Raw genomic sequence first — 21,072 nt, 5'->3', positions numbered from 1 at the left:
AGGCTAGGTGGCAATCATGGTTTGTAATTTCAACTTAATGGCTCCTCATTTTCATCAAGTCTTATAAAACGTTTGTTGTTGTCTACCTTCGCATTAACGTTTTTGTCACCAAAATGAGCACAGTCACACACTGGTGCACCCGTACAAAATCAACCACCTACCCATAGCGACACACAAAACTTAACACACGCGCACATACACACTGTGGCTGTCTGAGTGGCTTCCTATAGTCTGTTCAGCACTAATTACTGTTCTATAAAATGTACAAATGCATCAGTCTGTGTCAGCCTGTTTCTCTGGGGACTTAAGTTTCTTTTGACTTCCAACATTATTACTGTTACAGTTACGGTATGGGAGTATCAATCATCGCTTTAGAAATGTTTATCTTATGTGAGGTCAAACATCAACATGGCTGCCTACAGAAGGTCCTTCTGATTAAAATGGTTGGCGTTAGTGCCTGTCCAAGTCTCCTATTCTAACACTCAGTTTAAGGACTGAAGCACAACATACAGTAAGTTGCAGTGAGGTAGCCACCACTGAGAACACCATGGTCATGTTTTCTGTAATATTTATGGGAGTTTGGGGGGTTTAATGACTTTGGTATTTTCCACCAGAACAACATAAGTGTGAGTAGTAAATAAAGGCCAGCAAAGCTCGTGCATGATGCGCATGTGTAAACGTGCATGATCCTAGACTGGAATTACTTCAGAAACAAAGTCTGTAAAGATATGAGTGCTTCAAAAGGAGTCTATACCACACAATGGTGCGGGTCTGTGCCAGGAGAGCTCTATCGTGTAGAAACAGACCTTGAAGTCTACGACCCAGAATGCTAAATCTTTTTTAGATCGTGCAAGGACGATTCTATCATTCAAAATGGGATGGAAACCCCAGAGCAACAAAAAGGCTACCCTATCACGTCTAAAGAGTGGGAGATGTGGTTCAGCACCGGCTTTGTGGTCCAGTGGGGAGAATGGGATAGAACCCTTGAAATCTTCTCACAGATTGATAAATTATTCAGATGGTATAAACCTTATGTTAGCTATGTAAGGATCAAAAGAAAACTTTTTGGTCCTGAGGACAAGCAAGATGAACAACAAACAACACCGCAGACAACCTCAAAGACCTCCACGACGGGGCTGACGGTGACATTGTTCTAATTAAAATGTTTTGTGCAGGTACGAGTACATGTGCAGTGGGTGAGGGTCTATCGAGCAGCCCTAAATATTTTCCATTTCTACGGGATGATGATAACTCATGGGTGGATGACTATGGCAAAGAACTGGGGAAAAGAAATTTAACATTTCTCGTTCCTGAAGAAAAAGCAGAAGAGGACAAGAGCAGGGCCAAGCCGTTTCAGGGTACCTGTTTGGACACTCTGGACTCTCCCAACACTACTGTTAGCGGTATTATACAAGTAACCGTAGCTTATTATTTATACGATATACTGCAACAAAAAGCTATACAAACGTGTGTGTATTTTGCATATACAGACGAATGGTGCAGAAAACAACCTCACACATGCATTGACATGCTGCCCTTCTTTTATATCAAAGGACATAAGAGAGAAATTACGCAGAAGCTTTTTAACAAAAATTTCGCTGATGCTCAAAAGTACGTCCTACGTGGTCTTGGGTTGGTGCCAACGTGTGAATGCAGTATTCGAGACATTGCAGCAGCTGCTCTACAGATTTGGCTGAGGAACCCTTTTCTCATCGCTTCGCTTAAACGGATAGTTAGAGTGGAGGACACTGTGAGCACAGTAGTTAAGGAATCTCTGGACATCTGGAAGGGGGAACAACACTAAAAACAATGGGGAATGTGTCTAGTCTACTAAACCATGTCAGAAAGGGATACATCGTGTATAAGATGAGAACACTGTTGTGTGAAGCTGTTAACAATGCGATATGTGACACAGATAGGACACTATGTTGTTCTAGATTTGACAAACAGACAGAATGTGTTGGACGAATGACCTCTGGATGGCGTACCATGGTGCAAATGACAGCGGATAAATATGCAGATGTGAAATCTACTCTACTCGATATAGCAAATGTTTTTCCTGTGAACGATAATGATTTTCATACGGGTCATGTGTTTTGTTTTTGTACTTTTAGCATTGATTTGTGTGTTTTAATGCTAACCAGAAAACAATATGTCGATGTTGCTGATGTGATGTATTACTTAACTGAATCTTTGGTTTGTAAAAACATAGGTGCTTGTACTGATTTTCTGAAAAGTGTATACTTTTGCTGACGGATATGTTGCATATGTCGTTGAAAATAAAATACTTGAACACAGACGTTGAAGCATCAGTCTTTGTAACAAAGATCATGGAGGAGGTGATGAGGAATATATACTATGTGAAAATGCAGGGGGTTACGGAGGCAAGCAAAAACTTAAAAAGGCCATATTTGACACTACTGGTGTTCGGTACACAGATTCAGACGTAGAAAACTGGCTCATGAAGCAAGATGCCTATACTCTACACAAGAAGGCTCCAGTGCATTTTAAGAGAAACAAGGTTTTTGTGAATTCAATAGATTGGCAAATCCAGAAAGATATAGTCGACATGTCCGCTTCTACTAAAAATGATGGGGTACGCTATTTATTAACGTGTATAGATTTGTTTTCAAAATATGCATGGGTGCGTTGTTTAAAAAATAAGAGTGGTAAATGCGTCACAGCGTCCTCTAAAGATATCTTAGCTGAAGGTAGAATACCACATAAAATTCAAACAGACGAGGGAAAAGAGTTCCTAAACAAAGATTTCGAGGCGTTAATGAAAATTAATAGTATCGTAATCTTTACCACATCAAATGAGACTAAGGCATCTGTAGTAGAGCGCTTTAACAGGACTCTGAAATCTAAAATGTGGTGTTATTTAACAGCCAATAATTCTAAACGACACGTAGATATATTGCAGGATTTAGTCATCTCCTACAATCATAGTTATCATCGTAGTATTAAAATGAAACCGATTGATGTAACAAAAGACACTGAAGATATCGTATTTAACAACTTGTATAAAACAAAAGAGAAAAGAGTAATTCATTTTAAATATGAGGTGGGTGATACTGTAAGAATTTCAAAACTACGTGGCCCTTTTAAAAAAGGTTACGAGCACAATTATACTGATGAATATTTTACTGTAAAGGAATGCGTGTCAAGGGACCCTCCTGTTTACAGGTTAAAAGACTATGATGGCGAAATATTACAGGGGACATTTTATGAGCAAGAGATGCAAAAAGTTATTATAGATAAAAACAAAACATTTAACGCAATCATCAAACACATATCCTTACAGGGGTATAATAGAGTGTCTTTTGAACTACAGAAAGGACGCTCTGCAGACACAGTTTGGATCCGGATTATTTTGCATGGATACAGCAGGTCATAAAATTCATAAGATCTAAAAATGAATTTTGCTTAATGCGCAACACTGTAGACGACTTTCGGGTTAACATTATGTCAGCAAGCCTGTTTCTAAAGAAAGTAATGTATCTCCGGCTGTTAAGCTAGCGCACGCTAAGGCATTAACGCATGGCAACATTAATCCAATCACTCAATCGCATTTTAGGAGATACAAATGGACTTGTTTCATTGTTTACTAATTGATGTCCTCTGGTAACAAGAGGTGTAGATGGCGGTCCAGTAATAAGAGGAGAAGATTCTCCAAAAGTCTCTCAATCTCGTCAATTTTTCTTTTGACCTGTTGATTTGGTACAACTGATAAAAGGTATATTCAATATAGCCAACGATTGCAGATATTCATCCCAACCTGTAGGTCTCTGGCTGTCAGACACGTTGTGAGAAGCAGTTACTCCTCTTATCAAATCATACACGAGACCCTCTGATAACATTACCATTAAACACAAACTCCCTACGTTCAGTCCATGCAGATATGTTTTTTGAGGAGGACATTTTATCCAAAACATGCTGGGCTTTATTCCTGCTGTTTTTTGGCATGTTTTTTTAAAACTTCTTCAACAATTGTGATTCTTCTGCTCTGAAGAGTGAAAATCCTCAGCGACCGGCATTGACAAAGTTAGTGTGTTCTGGTCTTTTACTCCTTGTTTTACCATGGTGAGAAATCTCTGCAATGCCATGCAATATTTTTTTTCATGAAGATCTTCAGTCTTTTGATCCAGAATGTCTTTTATAGTACGATCCAGGTCATTTTCAACAGTTTCTCGAATGGACTCGTGTGCCGGAGGTCTTCTTAAAAGATCAAGTTGTTGTTTAGGTACCAGAAACATTTTTTGTGCATACTCCATAGTCATCTAAGCTTGTCTTGAACCAATAAGACTCGTTATAAAAGGCACAGCGATACTCAGGAGGGGGAGAAGAAAACCGCCAGACTGCTTAAGCAACGTCTTCTTTTTCTTTGAGGCGCAAACCTTTTTATTGCCGAGCAGTCTAATCCCTGCCTTCTTCTTTTTAAATTTTTGATACTGTGTCTTATTTAAAGGAATTATACCTTTTAAAACATTGTAAGCTATTTTGCATAACGCTACCAAAAGGTCTGTTGATGCAGATTTAATAATATTCACTCTCTGAGATGGAGATGCTCCATGCATAGTTTGCAGTAAAGACAGGTTTCTTTTAATGCAATCAGACATGTTTATTTACTTTCTCTAAGGCACATACACAACAGGCAGGTCTGAAAGCAAGTCGGTTCTGAGTCTGAAATCATCAGGTGTCTTAGCTTTAAAATCAATCATCAAGTAACCGTAAGGAACACTCGTGGCATCCTCGAAACAATCCATAAAAAAATTACTCTTCCTAGGAAACATTTGTCTAGCCATTAGCATGACTTGGTATTTATCTCTGGGATTTTTAAACAAAACAAGATAATTGGTATTCATATTAATAGTATGGCTAACTTTGCCTTGAAAAAACAAATTCTGAACTAGGTATAAACAACTTAAATTTCTTTGATGCACATATTTTGTAAACACATTTTGGACCTCAATGTTATTGCTACAAATTGTTTTTATCTAAAGGCAACAATGTATCATCACATAAAGAAGATGGCAATCCTTCAATGAAATTCACATTTCTAATTTTCAATAACTGGTCATGCAATGGTTGCCAATACGAAAAAATATATACAACATTTTCAATCTGTTTTGAAATTAGCTTATTGGCATTTTCAATCAACATTTTCACAAAATATGTTTTACCGCTGTTTGAAGGACCTGACACAATTAGACTAAAAGGATGTTGTAGTCTAAAATCAAAACCATCAGTCTCCCTAACAGCCATGGTATGATAAACTCTGCTTATCGTGTACATGACCTGAAGTCTTGCGGCTAATGTTTTATTTTTTAGTTCGAAAGCTTTTTATTTCTCAGATACTTAAATTGTCTCCTATTGTTAGGATAGTAGATACGGTGATATCTATCTCAGCTTAAATCCCACAATGTCCGACGCTCTGTGTTGCCGTATAAAACCGGAAAATGGTATGGATGTGAAGCGCTGTTTGTCATGGAAAATAACACTATTTCAATGTTGTTTACAACAAATCACAAGCTATTTCTTTTAACTCATCGCCATCGTTGTGAGTGGACTGTTTTGCTCAACCTAAATACATACTTAAACACAGGTGGAATGCATTTGGTTTACTCTCTTTTCAGCCGGGTCATCCCGTCTTGCGTATGTTTGTCCCCATTCGGTCAGTGACGTTACTACGCAGGAGTGCGAATGATAAATAAACACTCGCGCACGCATTTGTAAACATCTTGTGAGCCATCTGTTTTGCGTTCTAACGCATGAATCCATCCCATCACTAACTATACCGTTTGCTCCTCGTAACATTTAGTCTATGTGATGCGGTGTTGTTATCAGGAACTACTGAATCCCACAATGATAAAGATAAAGCATCTACCCTCTACTTTCACAGTTTTATCCTGCAATACCTGTTTAGTCTGACATCAGGGTCTATGCAGAGTTAGACAGCGGCGAATATACAACCGCGTTCGTACGTTCATGTCAAACCGACAGCGGTCTAGCTGTGATCCCATCCTATTCTCCCACACACATCTGAATCATTTTTGTTACTTAGAGTTTAAAACAAACAAAAAATAACACTAGCCTATCGCTTCCTAATCGAGCCAAACGATGGTATGGATGTGATGCGCTGTTTGTTCTGGAAAATAACACTATTTCAATGTCCTTTACAATAAGTCACGGGATATTTCTTTTAACTCATCGCCATCGTTGTTAAGTGAGTGGATTGTTTGTGTAGGGTTACAAGGGTGCATAAGCATGGTTTTATAAGTCTGAATATTTTTTTATGGCGTAAGCCATTTTGTCTTTTGGACGTACACTTTTAGCGAGGTTTCTGGGGACGTTCCTCCAACAAGTCACAGGCTATTTCTTTTAACTCATCGCCATCGTTGTTAAGCGCATGGACTGTTTGTGTAACCTGCTGGAGCGCGCAAAGCTGGCCTTTATTTACTACTAGTGTGGATCCGGCTTTGAAATTGCATTAGGGCTGTACTGTACAGAGATAAAAATGTACAGAAAACATAACTTTATGTTTAGTTCTAGTACAGTATAAATGGTATAATGATAAATATATATATATAGATAAAAATCAGACCTCATTATGCTTGTTTTGCTACTTGTCAATTTTCAAGTTAAGTTCATCCATTGTGTGTTATATTTTAAATCACTGTCATTATTCAATGTTTTTCAAAAAAAAAGCCCAAATGGAAGAGGAGTTAAATGTTACTTTGCTAATTTCATGGCTGAGAAGAAGCATTTTAATAGAGTTACATCATCAGGAATGGATGAAGGGCCACGCAACAAGGTGGATAACAATTAACACCATACTGTACAAGTTAGCTCATCAGTACATTACCGATGTCAGAAACTACACTTACACACTGAATTAGCCTGTTACACCTGCTGTCATGAACACGGATGTTTTTCTGTTCTGCCCACACTCACGCACAGATTAAATAGCTTCCCTGGTGAACAAGCAACAGAGTGCCAACTGGGCTGAAAATACTTCACACACGAGTTTGTCTATTGAAACAGTTCAGAAGACATAAGACTCTCTTTCCTTCTCTGACCCCTCTTCCCTCTTTTGTTGTATAAATCTGTTTCAGCCCATTTCCCCATCTTTCTTCTTTACTTTAATTTTTCTTATCCCTCTATCGGCCAAAAAAGTCCCTGGAACAAGAACCTCCCACGGCCTGTAATAACATTTATTTTACAACAAGCAGAGGCGACAACAGATGGCCAACTCATCTAGTCTGAGCTGCATTCATTTAATGAGCCCACAGAACTTGTCTGTAAATCATTTAGGGTCCTGAAATTAAAACCAATAAACCATGTCCACTACAACATGATGCTTCAGATGCTGTAATGTTTCAACTTGACATGGTCTTCTGACTTAAATGTGTTCATAGAATAAAGTCTCCATACTTGCAGACGAATGCTTAGTCACCCTTATCACTTTATACCAAGGACTGCTGATAAGTTGTACCATTGGATGTCTTCTCTGCATAGCCTCACAGTATTTTTCCTTTTCTGGTCATTTTCTACCAACAATTTTGTGTGTGACGCAGACTTCTGAGGTACAATGTCAACTGTATTATCTCTTCTTGTTGGTTCACTGCGATACAACCAGCACCTGCAGATAATACGATTTTAGTATCTGCACTCACCCTGACATTCAGTGGTGCTCCCATACACTGCTAGATAAACACACTGTCCATTCCCACAAAAACATGCGCACTAACAATGTCAGTTTATGCAGTTTAAATACCCTTTAATACCCTCACACAATATCCCAGCTATGGAAAACACAGGCACTATATCTGGATAGTCGAATGTTGATACTCAACTATCAGCTGACCAGAAAGTAGCAGTAGATGTTCAACAAAGTGCCACTTGCTTACATTACATGAATTAATTGACCTTTTACTGTCGTATCTACAGTACATGTAAAATTGATTTGTCTACAGGCAAGCACGTAATTCAACTAATGTGGAGAATAAAGTTTGGTAGATAATAAATTAACTGCTTGGGGTTAAATAGCAGTTCTTCCAAGGAAATTCCTGTTTTTTACTATAATTAGTATCAAATTGCATAGTAGTTTCCAGAAACCTTTTGAAGAAATTAAGAAATGATTGACCTGAAAAGTGTTACTGTAAATTATAGTACAAATAAAGTATCAAAAGTAGATCATTTTATGGCGTCTTGGCATAGGAGAGACTTTTTTTTTTTTTTGTGTGTCAGTGATAATCAGCGCTGCATAATATGCTGCACTGCTCACGGCTTTTTTTCACTGACTGAATAATAGCTACCATCCTGATTGGGCTGTTAGCCGTTAGCACTGATAATGTAATTCACATTTCTTAGAGACAGCACACACTGCATACTCTTTTATGCGCGCACACACACACACACACACGTGCACGCTTTCCCACTGGCTCAGGTTGTAATCAGAAAGTTACACTGTGCACAAAGTAAGATTCAAAAAACACTTTATTGTGTTACAAACAGTATAATGTACAACAAAGATGAATTAGCCATAAAATAAACGACTGCAGTCTGAAGCCAACATGGAAGCCCTCGTAGCCTCTCAGTGCACGTAATCAATACATCTGAAAAAAATCATTGTTATGATTGCCTTAGTGAAAGTAAAGTAATATTAAACAAAAGATTAAGTTATTAAAACAGGCTAAATGTAACAATTTAAAAGGCTTAAAAAGCAAACACTAATAAGTGTGTAAATGAGACACAAGATGCTTTATATATATATATATATATATATATATAAAAAAGTGGAACCCTCTTTACCAGTGAAATAAAAACATAGCAAAAAAGGTTATTTCACTCACTTATCTTCAAGACTGACTTTACTTCTTTGAGGTCTTCTCCAACACCCAGTCAGTGACCTACAATAATAGAAAATATTCTTTAAAAAATGTTACTTTCAGGAGATTGCTATTTAGAAGACCTAAACCATGTGGAGAACCACTGGTGTTTGGTGGTGTTACCTGTTTGACGTTGCTGCTGGCTGCCTTCTTCATCTCGTCATGGAGACCCCGAGATGTCTTCAGATCCTGGGATCAAACAACAGAAGAGGAGGGTCAGTTACACTGACGCAGTAACCTTACTGGGCTTTACATCATAAAAATTCAACATTTTAAGTCTTAATTTTAAATTTTAATAACCCCTACAGGGGAAATTTACACCACATTTATGTGACAGTTTCTGATTTTACACACAAAAATTATGAGTTGTAATATATGTTATATGTTTAAACCCAACCCCTCCTTGTGCCTCAGCTGGAAGTAATCATGACTGTGAATTGTTTTTATCTTATTTTACCAATAAGGTGGTGTCAATCAGAGCCTCTATTACCCCCGCGGACTCTTACTCAGAGGTCCCTCACCAGCAACAAGAGAGTTTTAACCAGTTTTATCCCATCGACTTGTCTGAGCTTTTAAAAACAGTATCACAAATGAGAGTGTCCTCCAGCCCACTTGATGAAATACCTACAAAGTTTTTACAGAAAGTAATGGATTCTGTTGGGCCCCCTATCTACTGGTTGTGTCCCTGATTATATTGAAACGGCTTGCGTGAACCCACTTTTAAAGAAACCTGATTTAGATCCCTCCCTCCATCAAAATTTTAGACCAATTTCAAAACTGCCTTTTATTGCAAAGATTCTAGAAAGAATTGTGTCCAAACAGCTGCTCACTGTACTGGAAAATAACAAATTATTTGAAAAGTTTCTGTCTGGTTTTAGGAAGTACCACAGCACTGAGACTGTCCAGAACTCAGCTGCCAGGCTTTTAACCAGAACAAAGAAATATGACCACATCACCCCTATTTTAACTTCATTACACTGGCTCCCAGTATGTTTTAGAATTGACTTTAAAATTTTATTGATCACTTTTAAAGCTCTTCATGGTCTCTCACCTTGTTAGGGCCCGAGCACGAACCGTGCGAGGTCCCTATTGAAACTGAAGAGAAACTCAATTTTGGGGGCCTAAACATACTCGAAAACTCACCAAAATTTGCACACATGTCAGAAGTGGTGAAAAATTTCGTATTTTATGGATTTTGCGCATGGGCGTGGCAAAATGGCTCGCTAGCGCCCCCTACAAAATTAGAAAACATTAGCCCCTCGTCCACGTTCAAACTACATGCACGAAATTTTGTGGGGACATGTATCATATCAAGATGCACAAAAAAGCCTCAAGAACCCATACCCTAAACTCAACAGGAAGTCGGCCATTTTGAATTTTACGGCCATTTTTGGATGATTTACACACTTCGTACTTTAACGAACTCCTCCTAGGGATTTAGTCGGATCGACTTCAAATTTCTGCTGTGCCTTCTAAAGGTACTGACGATGAAAAGTTATGCTATCTGTGAGTTTTCGTTGATGGGCGTGTCCATGGCGTGCCGTCAAAGATCAACTCTTCGCCATGACACAGGAAGTTGTAACTTCAGTGTACATGCTCACATCTGAACAAAACTTTCCGTGCTTGATAACCGTCCCAACCCGAAGACATCTACACGCCAATATTAATTTATATTCATACCGCCAAGTGCTATGTAGCGCCACAAAGGGGACACAGGAAGTGACATATAACACCTTCATGCAGTGTCCGAAACACGTAGCAAATTCACAACGCTGCTTGCAGCTTTAATTATATTTCTGAACTTTTAGTCCCATATGCACCAGCACGAACATTGAGATCCACAGGCAGAGGTCTGCTGTCTGTTCCAGAGTCACGACTGAAAACTAAAGAGGACAGAGCATTTGCTGTCAGGGCCCGAGGCTCTGGAACAGCCTGCCCGAGGAAATGAAGTCGGCTGAGTCAGTGAACTCTTTTAAGTCCCTTCTTTAAACACACTTTTATAGGAGAGCCTTTCCCGATCTTATTTGACTTTATTTTATCCCTTTTATTTTATTCTATTTTACTTGTTTTATATTTATCTTAAACGTGTATTTTAGTCTTTTCAATGTTTTCTTGCTTTTATCTTATATTGTTTTTTGGGTCTTTACACTTGTTAGAGCACTTTGTAACTTGTTTTTGAAAAGTGCTCTACAAATAAAGATTATTATTATTATTATTATTATTATTATATTAAACTACCTGTAGTGGTTACTTGTGAATAATCCAAATCAAACACTTGAATTCAACAGTGTATGCTGGTCCTATATAAACCTGCGGTGCCTGCAGTGCTGCCCAAATCTTTGAAAACAAAGAATTAGCAAAAGAAAATATCCAGATTAAATTAAACACTCAAAATATATATATATAGCTCATACACTACCCAACAGTATGAAGTAGATACAATTAGCATAAAACATCAAAACACATGCTAATGCATCAGTAATAATAATCAAATTACATAATATAGACAATATAGTGTACAATAACTCTCTGAAAGGGGTCATTCTGCATAACGAGTACTTAACTTTTGATATGTTGAGTATGTTTTGTTAATAATACTTTTACTTAAGTGAAGCTTTTGACTTGTAACTAAATACTTTTACATTGTTGTACTGCTACTTTTACTTAAGTAAAGGATCCGAATGCCACCACTGCTGGCAAGTTGGGCAGTTTTGCCTTATTGTTTATATTATATCAAACAAAAACACCTGATTACAATTTACAAGGAGGCACAAATGACAGTAGATGAAAATGTGGGCATAAGCAAAAATTACGAATGTTCCTGTTCTTGTTCTAAATTTTTTCAGGGATCTATAACAAAACACAACATATGGTCAAAATTGCCATACAAGTCCTGGATGCCTGGAAACACACAAATAAAGAAACTGTCAAAGAGAGATGACAGCAGTGACTCTGTGTGTGTGTGTGTGTGTGTGTGTGTGTATATGTGTGTGTGTATGTGTGTGTGTGTGTGTGTGTCGAACCTTGAGATAAAATTTTGAGATATCAAACAGTCTCTTGCTGCAGGCTGCAAAGCACTCGTGCTCGGCAGTGATCCCGTGGTGTTTGAGGGTTTTAGCTACTACGTCAAGCAGCATCTGAGGACACGAAAGACAGAAAGACACAATTTAATAGTAGCACAATTGCGAAAACATTAAATCTAGTTTATTCCCTAAACACCTGACACTAACCATGTTCAGAGAAACTAACTTCAGCTTGGCTCCCTTTTTAAAGGAAGGGATGTCAAAATGCCTCGACTTTGGGGGACGTCCTTGCACAGTATTGCACGCCTTTACATTCACAGCATGAGCTCGCAGGGACAAACATACAAATATTCTAACCAGTTAGAGTGAACAGGGAAAACACATTCCTGAAATAAATAGATCTGCCTTTAATCTTGTCACAGCGACTGTTCTGAGGAAACACCATAAATTATTGTGAGGAATAATCGGTGCCATTCAGTCTAATGAGGACTAGAAAGGCAGCTCTTAATCTGTCCTGAATAAATTTCTGTCATTATTTCTGAATAGGGACAACAGTTCTTTCCTATACTTGGGTTTGGATGATAAGCCTGTTTGCATAGTAATCACAAATCAGAACAAGTCAAGGTCGTGGGTGCAGATTGTGAGCCGTACGTGGGACAGAGGATATGGCGCGCAGGTGTGTGTGCGTGCATTTGTCCATGCATGTGTTTCTGTGTCATTGCATACACTGTACAAATATGTGAAAGATGGGAGCAGATAGTGTGTGTGTGTCTGTGGAGGCTGGCAGATTTGATGATGGTATAGTTGTTAAAGTGCTTCCGCCATGACATTATAATGCAGCCCACACGTTCAGTGATCACACACAAAACATTTATCTTTGCTGGAGCTGCTACTCTCTTCTGTAGTAGAAAGAGGGAGTGTGATTTTTGTGAGTCTGTCTGTCACTGTGTCTGTGTGTGTGAAATTTGTGGTGGAGTGGGGGAATAACACATTCAGTCATTTTTAGATTTAAATAGGAAAAGTAAAAGAATGTCTTTTAAAATTCACAGCTAAAAATGTGAATACTACAGAAACACTATGGTTTATTACAACTTGGGTTTTATTTTCGTGGCTCCAACCATCGCTTCTATCAGTTACGATAACATTTTACTCACCAAAGTAGCTGTGATATTGTTTGGCAGTGGCAACATTGCTAAAACTTTGCTAAAAGTATGATCAATACTGATACAATCTGCTGATGAAGGCATGTGCTCGGTCCTGGTACTCCTGGACCTTAGTGCTGCTTTTGACACCATTGATCACAACATCATGTTAGACAGACTGAGGCACTGGGTGGGGATCTCTGGTACTGCCCTAGAATGGTTTTCATCCTACCTGTCAAATAGGAACTTTTGCGTGTCTGTAAACAACTATGTCTCTTCGTTCTGTCCAGTTAAATATGGTGTGCCTCAGGGGTTGGTCTTAGGACCCATTTTGTTTTCCTTTTATCTGCTTCCCCTTGGACATATTATCCATAAACATGGCATTTCTTTTCATATTTATGCTGATGACACACAAATATACTTGCCCGTCAGATCCACAGACCCTGGAATGCTGAGTTCACTTAACAACTGCCTTTGTGAAGTTAAAAAATGGATGTCAAATAATTTCCTCCAGCTGAACTCCGAGAAAACAGAAATCCTGGTCATCGGGTCTCAGCAGATGGCAAATCAAATACTGCCATCTGCTGGTTCGCTAGTAAATCACATTAAGCCTGTGGCAAAGAACCTTGCTGTCTGGTTTGATAGTAATTTAAATTTCGAGCAGCACACCACAAAGCTTGTTCAATCATGTTTTTATCAACTTAGAAATATAGCTAAAATTCGATATATGTTAACTTTTAAGGACACCGAGACCATTTTACACGCCTTGATCTCATCACGCCTGGATTATTGCAACAGCCTTTTCACCTGTTTAACCCAAAAATCTATTGATCAACTCCAGACTGTCCAGAACTCAGCTGCCAGGCTTTTAACCAGAACAAAGAAATATGACCACATTACTCCTATTTTAGCTTCATTACACTGGCTCCCAGTATGTTTTAGAATTGACTTTAAAATTCTATTGATCACTTTTAAAGCTCTTCATGGCCTCTCGCCTTGTTATATTTCTGACCTTTTAGTCCCATACACACCAGCACGCACCCTGAGATCCTCGGGCAGAGGTCTGTTGTCTGTTCCAGAGTCTCGACTGAAAACTAAAGGGGACAGAGCGTTTGCTGTCAGGGCCCCGAGGCTCTGGAACAGCCTGCCCGAGGAAACCAGGTCAGCTGAGTCAGTGAACTCTTTTAAGTCCCTTCTTAAAACATACTTTTATAGGAGAGCCTTTCCCGATCTTATTTGACTTTATTTTATCCCTTTTATTTTATTGTATTTTACTAATTTTATATTTATCTGTATTTTAGTCTTTTCAGTGTTTTCATGCTTTTATCTTGTATTGTTTTTTGTATTATTGTCTCTTGGGTATTATTGTCTTTACACTTGTTAAAGCACTTTGTAACACGTTTTTGAAAAGTGCCCTACAAATAAGGATTATTATTATTATATTATTAATACTGACGGTAACAAGCTAGCCTGTCATTTCTATTGCCATCTTTACCGTAGCCGGTAAAGCACTTTGTAACAATTTACATGACTGACAAATGTCTTCAAGTTGTTAATGCTGTTTTAAAGTGTATTTGAACAGAATTAATAAACATAAAAGCTGTAATAAACCATTTTTATCCTTTAAGGATTCTTCACTAAGCAGGTAAAAAGTTATTTTTTATTACACTAAAATTTTGACGTGAGTCGCTAATTTGTTGTGATGAGAAATGCAGTATTAGTATCACACACACTAACACCCACCCTGTTGTGTTTCTGGGAACGTGACTCTTTGGCAGATTTGTCCTCTCTTTCTACATGATGCGTCTTCTGCTGTTGGGGCTTAGGTTTGTCAGCAGAGGGAAGAGTCACCAAACCTGGGTAGCAATGTCAAGAAAGTACAAATTCTAAGCATATGTCTGAGCAAAACAACACTTAAAAGAAAGAAAAATCATAATAATAAAATAATATGAATATAATTTAAACAAACTCAAATGTGGTCTTTGGATCTCCTGTAAAGAGTTGTTACAGTCGGAATCCATTTCTCTGTAAAGTCTATAGTATTTCGACAGGTTTTCAGAAACAACCCTGACAAATGTGAAGAGCTTGAAGTATAATTGGAATTCGTAAAATAAATATTAATAAAATCCATTCTTAAAAAATTAGAGAAATAAGAAATCATTTGCAAATCTTCTCTTATATAAGAGCTCACAGTCAGTTAGCTTAACTCATAGCTTCTTAATGCTATCATCATATTTCATAAAACATTTTAGGCCTAAAAAATACACCAACAAAATTCAGTTTATCATCATATATGATTATTTAAATGAATAAATAATTGTTTGATTAAATTTTCCAGATCAGTTGGGTTCTTAGCATCTTCTCAGGACTTCCTGCCCCCAGTCCCATCTACACAAACTACATCATGTTGAATTCATGGACATTGAGGACGTCAATCTGACAACAAGGGCACAGGACCAGACTTACATCTACGACTATTTAGGGAGAGAATTTACTTAAAAACGTTCCTTTTCATTCATTCTGTACCCTTCTATGTCGACAGTACTCTTTTTGCTCATACAGTAAACTTTTTTGCAGATACCTTAAGTAAGAGTTTTGGAAGTGTAGTTTGATATCGTCTTACTAACAGCTTCACCATAATTTTCTTTAATGTCACGGGTAATAGTGTGCAGACTCTCAAGCATATTTGTTTTGAATTTCTAGCACGTGTGCATGTTCCTACAACATACAGTGAGTGTCCTGTCATTAACACCATACACTGATAACAACACGGATTACAGTAGGTACTACTGTAACAACAGATCACTTTAGGGTGAGTGTTCCTTCCCAACTATTCCTTCCGACTGAAGGTTGAGTGTTCTTGTTTTACCTGAGGATGTGTGTCTTGCTACTGAAGAGGCAGCAGGGCTATTAGAGGAGGAGGTGGACTGGGATCTGCTTGGCTGTTGTCGAAGAGACCTAATGGCAGGGTGTGTCCCGCTGCTGCCACTGCTCTGAGAACAGAGGGAGTCACTGCTCTCTGACTTTACCAGCCTGGATCATGCACATAAACACACAAAGGCACAAACATGGCGAACATTATTAACACTTAAGAAAAGACATTCCTCGTACCACAACCCCAGGATCCACGCATCCACAAATCCATTCATTTATATGCTTGTCACTGCTAACCAGGACCAGCACGAAACACCATCATACCTCTTTCGAGGAAAACCTCCCATAATTTCTGTGTCCCACGACTTGCGCTTGAGTCGAGCTACATCAGCTTTCTGCAGAGTCTCTCCGTCAGGCACACTTCCTGGCTCTGACATCACAGCAGGGGAGGGGGCGGGGCTGAGAGCGAAGGGGAGGGCACAGGGCTCCTTGGAGCAGGTGGTTTGGGTCTCGTATCGAATCAGACGGGACTGGAGTTTTACAAAGGCCTGGTCTCTGTCCAAGGCCCGCTGGTTGTCCAGGCAGAACCTAGATGAACAAACAAAACAAAAAACTGCAATAAGTAACGAACGCTGATGTGGCTAATTACTTTCTGAGCTTCTACTGATCTTAACACATAGATGCCTGGACTGTAGCTGAATAGTCGCTGTATAGTTTGTAGAAACGTACTCTATGCCGTGGTAATGCGAGGCTGAGGCTTTGTTGAAGGGCATCTGGCTGACTCTCCTGGGAGAAAGGTCTGGTGACAACTGAAACACATTATTACTGAACGCAGAGAGAATGTGGGATAGAGCAGGGCGGGGGAAGAAGAAATGTGAGCACAAGGGAGGAGAAACAAATCAACAGTTTGTCAAAGAAAATCAATTAATTTTACTTCCTCTTCATTAAACCACAAATATAAATTTAACCAATTAAAAAACACACACAATTTGGCCTGACACAATTATTAGCTCTAACTGATGACTGCACTGCTGGAAAATAATGTTTTCTTCAACCCAACTCTATTTTTCTAGTAAGGTTGTAAGCTCAGTGTAGCAGACTAATGGATCTTAATCAAATCCTCATTATGGCCTCATTGACTGTCTGTCATTCCAAACCATCCTGAAACAACAAAGGTACTAGAGCTTGCCCGAATGTAATTTTTTGAGCTTCGACGCTTCTCTAGTAATTAAGAGCGAATCATCGAAGCTTCGCCAGCCCTAAAATATACACATACTGACTACAGTATGTGTAGGTTATAAATCTGTTCTTTTTTTCTGTACTTTGTCTTGTTTCATGACCATCTTTGTGTCTGCCACTCTCAGTGCCCGTGTAAAGGCCTGGTTACAGTATATGTACATCCACTTCAGTCGGTTCTTGTGTTTTTGAAAGCCTAATTTATAGAGCCAGACAAGTGCTATCTGAAGTTTCACGTCAAGGTGACACTCAGCATGGAGCCAGAAAAGATGACTGAACATACCCTCTGTTGATCGCGAGTGGTTGCAGCTCCGCAGTAGGTAGGCCATCAGACGTGAAGTGTTTTAGAAGTTCTTTGGCATCCAATAAAGCAGAGGAGGCCTTTTGACTTTCTTTAGGTCCCAGCAGACTGTCACTGGAGCCTGGGCCTAACAGACCAAATCTAAGACACACAATGTTGTACACTGTGTAGATCAAATAGAGTATATAAAGAACTTTTTATTAAATTAAGTAATATGTCTATTTAAATCTCATTTACCTCGTCTTCTGTCGTCTCCTCTGCAGGTTCTCCATGTTGTGGAGGACGCTCCTCTCAGGCCAGTCAGGCTGCAGGTTGGTAACTGTCTGAAAACCTGCAATGACAAAACAACAAGGCTTAGCTGGTCAGAGTTGTTGTTCCTACTGATTCATCTGGAAATTCCATTCCAGCAAGAAGAAGCATCTCTTACTGTGTGCAATGATTGAAAAAATGACCAGTAGTTGAGGAACTCACTAATTCTCTCACTCTTCTTTAAAACCTAAATAGGTTGCTTTCCAACATAAAAGTAAATTGTGCCCCCAAATCAGTTTACAACCAAATGAGTCTTAAAGTCTGAAAAGATAGATATAAGTTCATGGTACTTGCACCATTTTTAAAGTCAAAATGTCAATGCTTTTTAAAAGACCTTTTAAGACCTCAACAAATATCATTTACGTGCTAACGCAGGCATTAGCAGAGCCCCATAAGTTGCCGCAGCTTACCACTGGAGCATTTTAGCACTTGTGGTTCAATGGCCGTCCCCCCCCATGGTGCCTGACATGAACGTAACCACCTCCGAAACTTATCTTCCTCCAAACACTTTTCATTAAACTTGCATCTCCCTGACTAACGAAATGACGATAACGAAATACGACGCACAGCCAGACGTCAACCTCTGCAGCTAACGTAAACGTACCATAAAAACTATTAATGGCCTGTTCTCTCAATGGCCAATAGTAAGTTAATCAAACAAATACACGCTTTTAAGATGTTTTATGGTAGTAGGCCACAGTGTGTGACAATTTTCCCACCAACCTTAAACGCACCATCACAAAATTACAGCATATTTACGGTAAATTTAAGACAATTTATGACCTTATTATCCATGATTTTATTTTATTTTTTCTTTTTAATACCTTTTAGGGGGCCACGGGAACCCTGAAGTTGTGTAAATAAGGATTTAGTTGCCTGATATGGACATGCTTAAAAATACCAAGTAACTGCCCGGCCTCAGACAATTTTATAAAATTTGGCATTGACAAATGGACAAATTTGACCCATAAATTGGAGTTTATGGCATTGTCTATGAAGATTCTCAGTCATCCAGGTCATAGTTATCCAACGAAGGTTAAAATCAAGGGCAACTGGACTTGGTTGAAGATACTGGAAGACGTTTCGTCCCTCATCCAAAGGACTTCTTCAGTTCTGACTGACTGGCAGGGAAGCTCAGCTATTTAACCTCAGTGGGGTCGTTATCCCGGGTCATCGATACCGCTGGTTCGTTAGTGTTCCTTGTTGCTGTGACGACAGTCGTTAAGACTACCTGTGGCCAAGACTGAACGACCATCGTTGGTATCTTCACCTGAGGCCAATAGGTTATGTTTGTTGAGTTTCCTGGGAAGTTTGTATCCTGGAGAAGCCATTCCTTGCATTTATGGACTACCCAAGATACACAAAGAAGGAGCCCCACTCAGGCCGATTATCAGCAGCATTAACTCGGTCACCTATAACATTGCCAAACACATTTCTACCATCTTAGCTCCATTGGTGGGAAACACGCCTCACCACGTCCAAAACTCTATTGACTTTGTAAACAAAGTTCGAGGACTAAAACTGGATCCAGATGAAACCATGGTATCCTATGACGTGACTTCTTTGTTCACCTGCATCCCCACCATAGAGGCAGTAGAAACCGTTAGGAAACGGCTAACACAAGACAACACCCTGGACAACAGAACTAGACTCAGCCCTGACCAAATCTGCAAATTACTCGACCTCTGTCTAAACACCACCTACTTCCAGTACAACGGTGGATTCTACAGACAGAAGCATGGCTGTGCCATGGTCTCACCGGTATCCCCGATTGTGGCAAACATCTACATGGAAGAAGTGGAGAATAAAGCCCTCAACTCCTTCAGAGGAATAGCACCGAGCCACTGGTACAGATATGTGGACGACACCTGGGTCAAAATTAAAAGCCAGGAAGTGCAAGCCTTCACAGAACACATCAACTCTGTGGACAGTAACATCAAGTTCACACGAGAGGATGTTCACAACAACAGTTTGGCCTTCCTGGACTGCGCTGTACACATTGAAGAGGACAGGAGCCTGCAGATTGGTGTTTACAGAAAACCCACACACACAGACCAATACCTACTCTTCGATTCACACCACCCACTGGAGCACAAGCTAGGGGTCATGAGAACACTGCACCACAGAGCGGAAAACATACCAACAAGCGCCCAAGCCAGAGAGAAGGAACAGAACCACCTGAAGGGGGCACTTACAGCCTGTGGATACCCTAAATGGACCTTTGTGAAAACAGCCACAAGATCCAAGAAGAACAAAACTACAGGGGAGGAGGAAAAGAAGGTCAAATGCAACAACATTGTGATTCCATACATGTCTGGAGTATCAGAGAAACTCAGGAGGATTTTCAACAAACACAACATCCCTGTGTTTTTTAAACCCAAGAACACACTAAGACAGATGCTGGTACACCCCAAAGACCGCACACCCAAACACAAGAAAAGCAATCTAGTGTATGCGGTCCAATGCAGTGAGGAATGCACAGACCTGTATATTGGGGAGACTAAACAACCACTACACAAACGCATGGCTCAACACAGAAGGGCCAATTCCTCAGGTCAAGACTCTGCAGTCTACTTACATCTGAAGGACAGAGGACACTCGTTTGCGGACCACCAGGTGCACATTTTAGACAGAGAAGATGGATGGTTTGAAAGAGGTGACAAGGAAGCCATCTACATCAGGGTTGAGAAGCTGTCATTGAACAGGGGAGGGGGTCTACGCCACCACTTATCCCCCACTTACAATGCTGTCCTTTCATCACTTCCCAGGAAACTCAACAAACATAACCTATTGGCCTCAGGTGAAGATACCAACGATGGTCGTTCAGTCTTGGCCACAGGTAGTCTTAACGACTGTAACGACTGTCGTCACAGCAACAAGGAACACTAACGAACCAGCGGTATCGATGACCCGGGCCAACGACCCAACTGAGGTTAAATAGCTAAGTTTCCCTGCCAGTCAGTCAGAACTGAAGAAGTCCTTTGGATGAGGGACGAAACGTCTTCCAGTATCTTCAACCAAGTCCAGTTGCCCTTGATTTTAACCTTCGTTGGAGTTTATGGCATTATGTTGTAGAACAACAAACAACCCAGTACACTGGCACAGGCAACGTGGGTACTGTATGATGGATTGCAAGAGTCTGTCCCAACTCTTGGCAGACAGAAACCTGAACAAATGAAATTTCAGCATCCAAAATATCATCAGTCTGCCCTTTTCCTGTGTTTGGACAGGAAGATTATATGTAATCTCAAGGAGGACAGAAATGTGATGAACCTGTAAACAGCAGGTTCACCAAT

At 39.6% G+C, this 21,072-nt stretch overlaps 1 protein-coding gene across 2 annotated transcripts in view; it reads right to left on the bottom strand.

Moving 5' to 3' along the window:
• Window positions 1-8,481: 8,481 nt before the first annotated feature.
• The window catches only part of LOC119897858 (MDM2 binding protein), a 35,070-nt gene continuing 22,479 nt past the window's right edge, over window positions 8,482-21,072 (bottom strand). For both annotated transcript variants that reach the window (XM_038711871.1, XM_038711872.1), the window contains exons 15-24: window positions 17,705-17,798; window positions 17,450-17,608; window positions 16,660-16,755; window positions 16,255-16,518; window positions 15,926-16,089; window positions 14,800-14,912; window positions 11,915-12,028; window positions 9,015-9,080; window positions 8,856-8,912; window positions 8,482-8,618 (exon numbers count right to left, since the gene is read on the bottom strand). In XM_038711871.1, the coding sequence (XP_038567799.1) occupies window positions 8,874-8,912; window positions 9,015-9,080; window positions 11,915-12,028; window positions 14,800-14,912; window positions 15,926-16,089; window positions 16,255-16,518; window positions 16,660-16,755; window positions 17,450-17,608; window positions 17,705-17,798 (1,109 nt within the window). In that variant the 3' untranslated portion in view covers window positions 8,482-8,618; window positions 8,856-8,873. The remainder of the gene's footprint in view (window positions 8,619-8,855; window positions 8,913-9,014; window positions 9,081-11,914; window positions 12,029-14,799; window positions 14,913-15,925; window positions 16,090-16,254; window positions 16,519-16,659; window positions 16,756-17,449; window positions 17,609-17,704; window positions 17,799-21,072) is intronic.

Source organism: Micropterus salmoides, unplaced genomic scaffold (genome assembly GCF_014851395.1).
Source record: "Micropterus salmoides isolate LMB-PRFRI ecotype aquatic unplaced genomic scaffold, ASM1485139v1 Ms_hic_scaffold_11, whole genome shotgun sequence".
Lineage (NCBI taxonomy): Eukaryota > Metazoa > Chordata > Actinopteri > Centrarchiformes > Centrarchidae > Micropterus > Micropterus salmoides.
Note: the sequence above shows the minus strand (reverse complement) of the source record. Positions and strands in the feature narration are given on the sequence as shown.